Genomic DNA, 12,031 nt, shown 5'->3' with positions numbered 1-12,031 from the left:
GTGGACTCTTCATGCTATTGGTGTTCAGATTCTCAATTTCTTATGGAAGGAATAGATGAAATAATGAACTTTTTAATGATACAAATTACTTGCAACAAGAAAATTCTGTGTATTAATCGAATTAAATTCAATTAAGACTAAAATCTTGATGAAAAATCCTGAATTCCAAATTAGAAAATTGTCTCTGAATTTCCATTTTCAAAACAGCACAATGTGAGGGAGGGTAGGAAACAAACGTGGGAAAACATTGACCTTGCAAGGCTTACAACTCTCAACTTTAACGAGAGAAAAAATGGTGCGAAAACTAAAAAAACCTTTTCAGAAAAAAAATAATATCAAAACAATAAAAAAAAAGGTCAGTTTCAACATAATTCGTTCACTGACGCATTACAAACTGTGTAACAAAGGCAAACATCACGATTGAAATCTTTGTTTTTTTCATTTGCACAACACGTCATGCGAAATTAATGATTAAAAAATGAATTCTGGAACTTGTGTTGGTCGGTGGAAGACGACAAATTAGCAAGACGGCCAGTCAAACTAGTCACGGAAGCGCCATCGTCGTCATCTCCATCAGCCGTCTGGTCATCATCTTCGTCAACGGATTGACTGTCATCGTCATCTCTTTTGTCCATTGTCAAGAGCGACTCCTTATTTCTAACTTTGGTGGTAATAACGGCCATCTGACGCAGTTTTTTTAAACTCTGAATCCTCTCCTTAAACCCGACACGTTTCTCTTGCTGCTCGGCGTCGATGATTAGGTCGATATACTGCGGCGTCGAGAACGGATTCGGACGTAACGCGATCGCGTCCAGCTGCTGAATGCAGCGAGAAACAGTGTCGACTCTCTGTAAGACGATCTTGTTGTTTAAATCAACGTCTTTTTCCAGCACTTTTACCAGTTCTTCAGCAGTCAGCTTCTTTTTCAATTCCGCTTCATATTTCTGTTTAATTGCATCCGATGAAGTGGCCTGTTTCTCAGGGACGTACTCCCACCTGTACGGCTGATTAGCGTGCATGTTCCAGATACATTTTTCCGGGCAGATTCTACAGGAACGGGTGTCTCTCGGTGTGGTGTGATCCATGGCCCAGCAGTTCATCTTACCATCGTCATTTGGGATAGCACAGGGATTGTGACAGGTGACGTAACATTTGTTGCAATTGGTCAGGTAACCGCTCAGATTCTCCACTTTCTTGGGCATGTTCACCTCCACTTCAAATTCCACATTTTCATTGGCGTCGATCTGCGCCTGACAGTTGGATATCATTTGCTTCGTCTTCCTCATTTCTTCCATCTTCGCTAGGCCGATTTTGATGAGTGGTTGAAGACCATCCACCGTCGATTCCAGTCGCTTCCGTTCATCCAGGACTTGTTTGGTCAACGAAAGCGATTTGGTCTTCATCGTTGCCAGCTGGGAAAAGAAATTTTGGAAATTCGCCATGCCCATCTGCCAAAAGAAACGATTGAACTTGTCGGCCGTGTTGGTTGCGGACTCGCGACTGGAACAAAAGAATCCCGAATTGTTGAACTTGTGGTTAACAGGCTCTCCCGTTCAAGGCATCCGGTAGGACATGGAAGACCAGCCTGAGCTATTGCGCTTAAGACGGGCGGCACTTGGCTGTCGGCGAACGTCAATAAGAAGTTGATGTTCTCCTTGACATCATTGCCAAAGATGGACAACACCGAATCAAAGATGTAAATTTGAGTTGGTGTTAAACGAGGAAGAGAAGCTTGGGCTACAAATCCAATCACATCCAGCTCTTGGATGCCATTCTTGTCTTCGAAGAATGTACGGACCATGTCGGTAATCTCCTGGTCCCTGTCGAGACCTTTGGTGTCACCGTAGCCGGGCGTGTCGACGATGGTTAACGAGTACGGTACGCGGAATCCCTCGGTGTGATGGATATCGTAGGCCGTGATGCGACTTGTTTGGCTATCGACTTGGGAACGGCCTGCCATTTGTTCCTGAATCAGCTGGAAACGGAACGTGTCTTCCCATTGGACGTTAAACACGTAATTGATCATGCCGTTGATGAGCGTCGTTTTGCCGGAACCAGTGGCGCCCATCACCAATATCGTCCGATGTTGCAATTTTCCATCCGGTCGACCAAAGACGAAACGCTCGGATGTTTTCGCTCCGGACGATTTGACGAGTGGAACACCAAACAGATCCATTCCATTTCTGCTGCCAATTTTCTTGCAGCGTTTCACGATCGTTTCGGCAAAACGGACTTCTTGGATTTGCGTATTGACTTCGACAGTTACGCTGGGTTCGCTCTGCCCGTCGTTCGATACGGCAACGACGTTAACGAGATAAGTCGTTTCCGGCTCGAGTTTTCGTAAACGGCATCCGCTGGAAGGACTTTCGATTTCTTGGCAGGTGGTGTCATCTTCATCCGATTTCCAATAACGGACGCGGTACGAAATGTTCCGGGCACCGGTTGAAGGCCGAGACCAAGCCAATTCCGCTGTGGTTTGGGTAACCAATTCCACCTCCAGGTCAGTAGGAGAATCTAGAAGAGTTTTACTATTTCCGTTTGATGATAAGTTCGGCTTAGCTAACCCGTTGGTGGTTTTAAATTTTGGTTGGCTCTCAAATTTCCGTGTTGGCGTTTTTCCTTCTTCCTCCGCGTCGGAATCGATTTCGACTTCGGTCGTGTCGAGTGCAGTTTCGGTATCGACGATGTCACTGAATTCACTGCGCCCGATGCAAGTGTCCGCCATCACTCGAATTTCCATCGACGATCCGAGTTTGAAGTTGAGCGTCGTTTGATTCTCGCCCTGTTTAGTTTTTTGCTGAAGCCAATTTTCCGAGCTGCTTTTCGATCTGTACTCTACGCAAAAGTGGTGAGCGTAGCCCAAATCTTTATACTCCCATCCTAAGCGGATTGATGTTAACTTTTTAGCCGATTTCGATTTTTGAGGTGCTGATATCAGTTGCAGTTTTAGATCAGTGGGCGCACTAGGCAGCTGAGACATATTTTCTTTAACCAATTCTTCGTTTGCGTAGATGTAATAGCTGCATTTATTCTTAACACCAACCATGACCATGAATTGGGTTACTTTCTCCACGTGCTTGTTCTTCTCCACGTGACTGGTAAACTCACGAATCTTTTCCAGTACGAGCTTCCGCTTGCGAGGTATCATATGCCACGGTTGATTACCTTCATCGGTGTCTTCCTCATCCAAGTTTTCGTCTTCATCGCCAGCCGCCACCAACTTCGTGTATTGAACGTACTCTCCCATTGCTTGAAGGATGTCGTTGCTTTTCTCATCCAGTGGTGGAACTTTTAACACCAATGCGTACTCGATGTCGAAAGAATCTGAAAGCTTCTCTTTCAATTGTTTCTCGTCGTTAACGAATGTGATGCCAGTTACACTAGACATCCGCTCAATCATCTCCGACTCCGACTTTTTTTGGTTCAGCCAACTCTCCAATCGAGTTTGTTTGAAGAGCGGTTGGTTCTCGATAATGTCGACGATTTTTTCAATTTCTTCGTCGTTGCAATTGACATGTCGAGCTTTGACTACGCCATTTTTCAAGCTCTTCTTTATCATCTCCTTGTATTTACTTATGGCATCTCCAAATTTTTTCATAGAAATTCGATTGGCTTTTTTAAGTGCCCTGCGGAATGCATCCAACCTTACGGTCATTTGATCCAGCTCATCCAATACTCGGAAACAACGAGCTATTAGGTCGGCATCTACATCTCGGTATTGTATTGACGGGCCTATGGTTGGCGACGCTGCAGGTGGAGAGAGAAAAACTGCAATGGCATTGTTGTTTTCACCAGCAGGATTCTTTACTTGATCAATCAGTTTTAGGCAATGCTTGTAGACGTCGAAGACGCCCAACTCCCGAACGGCCTGAGATTGAAAATCGGCGTAAAATCGACATTTCATACGGCTGAGTTGTTTCGCTTCATCTTTGTCAAACTGCTCTTTAAATTCTGCCAAATCTTGACATTCATTTAATGCATCTTCCATCTTTGTTGCTATTTTAGACAACTTTTTCTCAGCGTCGAGACGGACATCTTCATCGATTTCACGGCCGTCTTCCATGTCTTCAGCAAGCACGCAATAGAATTCAGCTCCATAAATGATATTCGTCACAATGTGCGTAGCTTCGGTAGTTATTTTTAAATCTTCCGCGTTGTTCGGGAGATAAGAATTAAAATAAGTCTCCAAACAATGGATTTTCTCTTGTTTCGACTGAACACGACAGCCGAAGGTGTGTGTGACTTGCGTCACAATTGGTTGATCGTTCAGGTAATTACTGGCACCGCCGTATTTATCGATGAGACCGGCCACAACAGTGGCTTGCATGTGCTCGTTGAGACCCATAATCTCCCATTTTTCTTTACTTGTAGAATGCATGAATTCCAGGTCGAACTTGTGTTCGACTCGGATAGCCGATTCAGCGTTCTCTGGTTTACCTATTTAGAATAATAAACACTTTGATTAGTAACGGCAATGCATAATTTAAAGTTAAGATTCTATAAACGTTTCAACAATTTTTCACATTAAAAAGTAAGCAACTAACGATTAAACACATTGATCACACAATAAGACCATGATTAACAAGTTGATTATGGTCTTATCCTGACAACGTCATACGACGACAAACTCTTACAAAATTTCCAATAATTGAACATGAGGCTGACTTTGAAAAAAAAAGTTTACCTGCAATGACACGGTGTTCGGTGCGATAGTTGTAAAAGTCACCGAGCAGAAAATGGCGTCCCAGTGCCGGCATGCAGACTTTATGCCTGTCCAATCCTTCTTTCTTCATCTTGATTTCAATTTTCTGTACAGCAACAATTGTAATTTTTTTTAGATTAGTTACACAGCCTTTTGAATATGAGATGTCTCACTGTTTGCTGCTGTATACCAACTGATGTTTTTCTTTTTTCGAATCTTTTTCAATTTCAACAGAAAGATCTCAAGTCATTTTGCCACCAATCAGAATGGCTCCACTATTGCTCCGCCTTCCTTCTTTTGTTCTAGCACTTTAACCTTCAGCTGTTTCAACGTTGAACCCGAGAACTGGAGCCCAACAGCCGTAATAAATTTTTGGTTAACAAGTGGCAAAGAATAACTAAAATTTCACACAGCTGATCACGGGTCACCTGTTCTGCCTTCTGCCTGCCTGTGGTGTGAGCCTGAGATTTTAAATATTTTTCATCGGTGAACCAGGGGGGAATTCAACTCGAAAAAATCTAGATAATTAAAGAGTAAAATAATCTTTGAATTTTGGCAAAATTTTGCTAGCAATTAAGGCATAAGTAATTATTTCTTTAATTTTCCCCTCCCTGTCTGCCAGGCAGAATTTCAAGACTCGGCAACTCAGCATTGGGGTGCACTGTTCTTTTCAGCTCCCCATTCTCCTCTTTCCCACGAACTCTGTCAACAAGTGGAAGACTTGCTATACTTGGCCCCAATGGAATTATGATCACAGCTGCTGCAGCTGCATGTTGAAATCGACAGCGACGCACATTCTCACGTTCTTCGATCGTCCAATTGCAGCTTGTATATTGTAAACAACACTCGAGACAAAACATTTGAAACCCCTTGTTTCAATCGAACTGCTGACCACTGCCATCGTGCCTGTGTCGTGGGAAACCTGACTCTGTGGTAATCCAACCTTTTTCTCTACTTTTTGAGTTCGCATTTTCAATTCGTTGGCAGTTGTTGTTCAGCTTTCTAACTCCGAGGACTCTAATTTTGTAAAATTGTTTCAGCGTTTTGGATGACGCTATTTCTTCGTTACAGAACAAACGGTAATAATATTATGAATAATTATTGTTGCCATGCCTAGTTTTAATCTGTTTCCTAGGGCCGAATAAAGATATTTATCAATTATTTGCTAAGTTTTACGTAACTAGTTCTTTAATGAGCGTGTTATTTAGTTTTAAACATTTTAAATTTGCGTAAATAAGGTGGATTAATTCGTAAAAATGGATCCGATTCGATTATCTGCTCTTGGGCGTGACGTCTGCGTCGGAAACCACTGCAACTACTTCACCGACGAAATCATGCCAGGTAAGTTCATTTTCTGGATTTAGTTTACACTTTTCTCTTGCATACACATTTAAAGATGGAATCGTTTTGTATGGAAATTAGACGATGAATTCGTAAACATGGATCCGATTCGATTATCCGCTCTTGGGCGTGACGTCTGCGTCGGAAACTACTACAACTACTTCACCGACGAAATCATGCTAGGTAAGTTCATTTTCTAGATTTAGGCGACACCTTTCTCTTGTATACACATTTAAAGATACAATTGTTTTCTATGGAAATTAGACGTTTGATTTAACTGCAATTAAGAGATAACATTAGTAAATCCTTTTATCAATTTAATTAATTTGTGCGTAAAATTTTCAAACTGTTCTGTTTTTTACTTGCCACATTTGTCACTATAAATGTACCATACGTTTATTTCACAGGCTGTATTCATGTATTGGAACAAAATGTACACCACAACAAGATCTCGGTTCCCAAGGTGGAACGCACCTTCTTCTTTCAACAACCCGACAAATTCAAATGTCACATGCTGGGCATCAATTCGCATTTATGTCAAAGCAACTTCAAAAACTTGTGGTTCGCTGGTTACCTAGAAACGGGACTCACCCAAGAAGACGCAAATAAATCTTCGACAGCCCAAGTTGACGTTATTTTTCGCGTCGTCAAACGCATCGAGACACTTGGCCAACAGCATTTTGAGCCTACAAACATGTTTCATTATCAACTAATCACAGGAGGCCAAGCGACGCACGTAGTGGAAGAGGTCGTCTACGGAGTCGAATTGATCTGTTCGATGCAACGTGATGTCGACTTGAATTGCGAAACCAAAGCCATCGTAGAAGAAGACATTTATTTGGCTGCTAAAGCCTACTTTGATGAAAATATGGATATGAATTCATTTACCGCAGACTTGCCAGTCGAATTAAAGAAAGTGACGTGCATCGTTTTCACCTCCACAGAAGCTGGGAAAGTACAAAAGGGCTCATTTCTAGAATTTTACGAATGGTCAAGACTCATCATTAATGAATCGAAAGACTGTCCGATAGAAATTGTTCTACGTGATATTCCTTCACAAATCGAAGCCCGGCTTGTATCAGAAAAGATGAACGACATTGAAATTGAAAAGGAGATGAATTTCGAAATGTGGAAATGGATTAAAAGCGAGAGTCACTCGATAGCAAGACATCCCTTAATTGATTGTATTCCACCACTGGAGAAAGTCATGTGTCAGTTTATCGATCTGCTACCACCAATCGGGAACTCGATTGAAACAATCTACGCAACTAACCGAGTTCTGAACGATATGAAACTGATATCATGTTTACTGGCTGACATGAAAGAATGGCTAATTTATCGACGCAAAGAAATTCAAATCACGTGTTCTCTGCTTCTAGAAAAGAGGTTGATGATGATGGGTTTAAAAGAAATCGAAAATCGCAAGTCACAAAATAAACGTGCCAGAGTATTCATCTTGAAAATGGATTACACCCGAGACACGTTGATGGAGCGGATGAAGAAATTTATAGGAAAACAAGAGAATTCGGAACGTCCCGTTTTTCGTATTGTGACTTCGGGGAGACGCCAGGTTGAACATTTTTTCGAAACATTGAAAACTTTTACTATATTGGGCACGATGAATCGAAGCACCGACTATTTTATAGGATTGGTACCAAGTTCTTCACTATTAAAAGAAGGTACGATTATATCTGTCCCCGACAAAGCCCTCGTTCCGGATATTGCATCAAGTGGATCCCAGAACACCCCAATCGACTCGTTCAAAAGCAGTCAACGAGATTCGTCGAATTTTCAGCCAAATTCCATGCTGTTTCCTCATGTTAAATTTCCACCTGGACCTACCGTGTACAACCAGCGACATCATCTTTCCCCCGGCATCCAGGCTTTTATTGCACCAACTGGAAATTTTCTTCCATTGATGGCCGAAAACAGTTGTCCTTGGAAGAAAGAGACTGTTGGAAGAACAGACAAGGACAATCAGACTAATTCATCTGCAACGTCATCACCCCATCTGCTGTGCAGTTTAGAAAAAGAGGAAGACAAACAAGCAATTGCTCTTGATGCTATTAAGAAAGTCGAGTCTCCTTCGAACGCCACGATCCAGATACAGAAAGAAACACGAATGATGGAACCACCGAAGAAGGACACTTGTGTTGGTACCTGTCCAGAGAAGAAGATGTCCAAAATATCTGTAGCCGCTCGTATCGAAAATGTTAATGCAAAATCGAAAGAAAAAGCATTTCAAGATAAATTCGATCAATCTTGCGAAGTAATTGAGATAATCGATGAAAAGATGGTACCCCTGGAAGAGAAAATGTCATCTGAGGATCATGAAAACAATCGTCCGATGACTGACATTAATAGTCAAGACCATGATATGGAAATGAATGTGAGCAGCGAAATTCCTGTCAGCAATCGAAGGATTGCCGAAATATTTGCAGACGGATCCAAACGGTACGCGGACCTGATTAAAGAAGGCCAGCCTAACATTTATCAGTTGAATGCCAAAGAAATTTTGGCCAATGAAGATTTCAGATGGTTCGAGATTAATCGGCTTGACGGCTCTTCACCGACTCCCGGTCGTCGTGATCACAAAATCATCATCTTGATGGGCGCAACTGGATGCGGCAAGAGCACTCTAATCAACGGCATGGTCAACTATATCCTGGGAGTCCAGTGGAACGATCCATTCCGTTTCAAATGCGTCCGGGAAGACGAGGGTGTGACCAGGAACCAGGCGCACAGTCAAACGAGTTCTGTAACGGCCTACACTCTTCGCCATCAAGAAGGAATGTCCATTCCGCATTCCATCACCATCATCGATACGCCCGGCTATGGAGACACGAGAGGAATAGAACGGGACAAGAAAATCACGGCCAACATCCATCGGTTCCTGACTCAAGAAGAAACTCGAATCAATGAAATTCACGCCGCGTGTTTTGTGGCCGCTTCGGGTGACAGTCGACTGACGGCCACTCAACGTTACATCATCGACTCTGTGCTGTCCATCTTTGGGAAAGACATGAAGGAGAACCTTCGGTTGTTGGTGACGTTTGCCGATAATGCCGATCCTCCTGTTGTTGAAGCCTGTGGCGCAGCTAATTTCCCAGCAACGTCCGTATCGGCCGGCATCAGTTACAGCAAATTCAACAGCTCTGTTCTTTATTGTTCTAATGCTCAAAAAGAAAATGAATTCTGTTTTGACGAACTATTCTGGGACATGGGTCGAGAAAATTTCCACAAGTTTTTTACGATGCTGGCCAAAATGGACGCTCGAAATCTAACGTCTACTCGGGAAGTCATCCAGCGTCGTCAGCAACTAGAGCAGTCGCTTCAAGAAATTGAAAGTGAGCTGGAAATTTGTCTTGTCAACATCGAAGACATGGAAAAGTTTCGCCAACAATTGAGGGAACACGGTCACAACATGAAGACTAACAAGAACTTTGTTGTGGAAAGGACGGAAATGCAGCCCGTGAAGGTCGATTGTGACAAGGGATTGTTGGTTTTCAACTGCAGTAATTGCATGACAACTTGTGATAAGCCCTCAAGAAAGATATTTAAAAACCGAACTTGCACGAACGAGGTTTGTAAATGTCAGAAGTCAGACCACCAAGTTCAACCGTTTACGTGGACTTTGCGTCTCGTAAAAGTTAAAAGGACTCTAAATGAGATGAAGGCCAAATTTGAATCCTCCGCTAATCAAAAATGTACAACCGAAGAATTGATGGCAAATTGTTCGGATGAACTCAATATTGCTAAAGCCAAAGTATTGAGTTTATTGGATCAAGTAGGTGCCAATGCCAGATCCTTGGATTCTACAGCTCTTCGTTCAAATGCGCTCAATCCATCCGAGTATCTCAGTTTAATGAGGAGTCGTGTCCTGGAAGAACAAGCTCCCGGTTACCTCACCCGCTTACAAACTTTGACTGAGCTACAGCAAAGTCTTGATGCATCCGCCACATCATCGGCCAAAAAGGGACAGTCAAGCGGCTCTCAGGTGACAACCCAGCCATTTAACAATGCCAACACTTCACTCGGTCGTGGCAGACTTTTGCAGACATCGGCAACTGGATCCGATAACGCGTCGGAATCAAAATCAAACAACCCTGGAAAAAATGGCTTGGATAACACGCTTTCACGATCCAGCCAGACTCCGCAATCATCATGTGGACAGGTGACCGCGCCATCTGTCAAAAGATATGAAACCAGAAGTCATATCCAGCCTAACATGAATGGAACCGATCCCTCCAAATCTGCATCGATTACATCCTCCAACACACAAACGTGTGGAGGATCTCGCGGTCGTGGAAGAGGTTGTCTCTCACAACAAACAGAAACTGCTGCCAGCCTCATTCACGGTACTGATAGCCAACGGAAACATCCGCCAGGCACCCCTGAAGAATATTACCAAACTGCTGTGAAAACGTCCCAGAGACCTTGTTCCAAAGACGGAGATAAGCATAATCCAGATGGATCAAATGATTCGGCTACAGGCCCGTCGTCTTCAGTGCAAGGTAATACAAAACAGGAACCGAAAGTGATTCCATCGTTCAATCATCCTGGGGATGACAAAGGCACCTACTCGTCTGACGATGAAAACAAGAAAACCGAGAAGAAATCCGAGGGGTTTATTGCTTCTGCCCGTCGCTCATTCGAATTATTCTGGTATCGCAAATGAAATTTGTTCGTTTAAAAGATATTTTGTGGTATCAGCTCCGTTTCGTATGAGCTAATTCAGAAATGTGTGTCTTTGAGTTTTTCTCCCATCGATATTGTTTTTTGAAGTGACTGTTTGAATGTTGTTTGTTTTTGTTCTCTGTGCAAGGATGTAATAAAATAATCCTGAAAGGTCCTGTTACAATGGTCAATTACACAGTTCACTAAATCTGTTCGCCTCGTGATTCATTGTTCAACTTAGGAGGAATTACTTTTAAAATTGCTGAAAAATTCTAGTTGCGTTTTGCTGTTCCAGTTATATTCCCGGACTTCATTTATTTTTTATCGACGTATTTTGTTGGAATTTCTTGCGTCACAACCAACAAAAAGCTGAACGCTGCAGAGATAAAGGCGTGGCATCATTGACCTTGCCAATTTCCCCGATTTTTGTTGCAGAAACTCGTGGCGATATTCACGTTATCGTCTAACCCAATGGCATCCGAGGACACACCTGCTACAACAAAAGCGAAATAAAAAAAAGAATAATTGAGCAACTTATACCCCAAATGATATTAAGAATCGCAGAGTCGATATTTATTGGATTATCGATTGTTTTGTTTTTCGCGTCTCGAACACTAAGAATCTTTAAGTTTTAAGAGGCATTTAACACTGGGAAATGAAAAGGAAGTATCTTAAGGGGTTTAGTGAAAATGCAATTACTCTTCATGATTTTCCAAAATATCTGCCTGCGTCACACACAATTATTTTTAAAAATCGATTTTTTGGCGTAGTCTCGAATGCTTCGTCATTCATCAAATACTATCAAATGTAGCACAGGCCTCGATAACAAAACAGAGGTCTTGACTCAAGGTTGTCTACATCCAACTTCGCAGAATTATAATTATGTTCTGACTACAGCCAAAACAAGAGCGTACATACGAATCGACGTCAAAATGCAGGCCAAAATGAATGTACACTAACAGATTATACAGACTTTATCGCGTTGCACTGGCCATTACAGCAATTCAAATTACTTCTATGCTAAAGCCATAAAAGAACAAAACCTCGCAAATATATTCAAAACAACGACACAAACGAAATGTGACAAATGTATGTCAAATAGCCTTGTGGAACACCGTTACTAGAATGTCCTTTTCTAAAATCAGTGTTGACACCTCCTGGCGGTAGCAGCCAACGCCATTTTTGGTCCGTTCGGTATAGGCATCTTACGTAAATATGACTTGTACACAAGTCTCCTGTTTCATCAGGTTTCTGCTTAGATCAAATGATCAATTGATGTTGCCTTTTTGAGAAATTTCTTTGTTAGATCAG

The 12,031-nt window shown here is 42.3% G+C and overlaps 2 protein-coding genes across 6 annotated transcripts; one reads left to right on the top strand and one right to left on the bottom strand.

Annotated features, from left to right (window-relative positions):
- Window positions 1-89: 89 nt before the first annotated feature.
- LOC116931382 lies at window positions 90-5,138 on the bottom strand. Its single transcript, XM_045168315.1, is given in 4 exon segments — window positions 90-1,553; window positions 1,556-4,437; window positions 4,685-4,808; window positions 4,893-5,138. Coding segments are annotated over 3 exon segments (4,080 nt in total). The 5' UTR covers window positions 4,794-4,808; window positions 4,893-5,138; the 3' UTR covers window positions 90-464.
- Window positions 5,139-5,341: 203 nt separating this feature from the next.
- Window positions 5,342-10,928, top strand: LOC116931378. Of its 5 annotated transcripts, XM_032938946.2 has the most exons (5): window positions 5,343-5,635; window positions 5,743-5,781; window positions 5,941-6,043; window positions 6,125-6,226; window positions 6,451-10,928. In XM_032938946.2, exons 3-5 carry the CDS (start codon window positions 5,959-5,961, stop codon window positions 10,719-10,721), a joined length of 4,458 nt encoding a protein of 1,485 aa, XP_032794837.2. In that variant the 5' UTR covers window positions 5,343-5,635; window positions 5,743-5,781; window positions 5,941-5,958; the 3' UTR covers window positions 10,722-10,928. The 5 variants fall into 5 exon arrangements, with proteins under 5 accessions (XP_045024249.1, XP_032794837.2, XP_032794838.2 ...); XM_032938947.2 differs by lacking the exon at window positions 5,743-5,781; XM_045168313.1 differs by lacking the exon at window positions 5,343-5,635 and having other exon boundaries at window positions 5,644-5,781.
- The last annotated feature ends 1,103 nt before the right edge of the window (window positions 10,929-12,031 follow it).

Source organism: Daphnia magna, linkage group LG1 (assembly GCF_020631705.1).
Source record: "Daphnia magna isolate NIES linkage group LG1, ASM2063170v1.1, whole genome shotgun sequence".
NCBI classification, from domain to species: Eukaryota; Metazoa; Arthropoda; class Branchiopoda; order Diplostraca; family Daphniidae; genus Daphnia; species Daphnia magna.
Note: the sequence above shows the minus strand (reverse complement) of the source record. Positions and strands in the feature narration are given on the sequence as shown.

Coding starts and splice junctions, on each gene's coding strand:
- LOC116931378 (XM_032938947.2), top strand. CDS start 5,959: ATGGATCCGATTCGATTATCTGCTCTTGGGCGTGACGTCTGCGTCGGA. Junction 6,044..6,124: donor CACCGACGAAATCATGCCAG/GTAAGTTCATTT, acceptor TATGGAAATTAG/ACGATGAATTCGTAAACATG. Junction 6,227..6,450: donor CACCGACGAAATCATGCTAG/GTAAGTTCATTT, acceptor TTTATTTCACAG/GCTGTATTCATGTATTGGAA.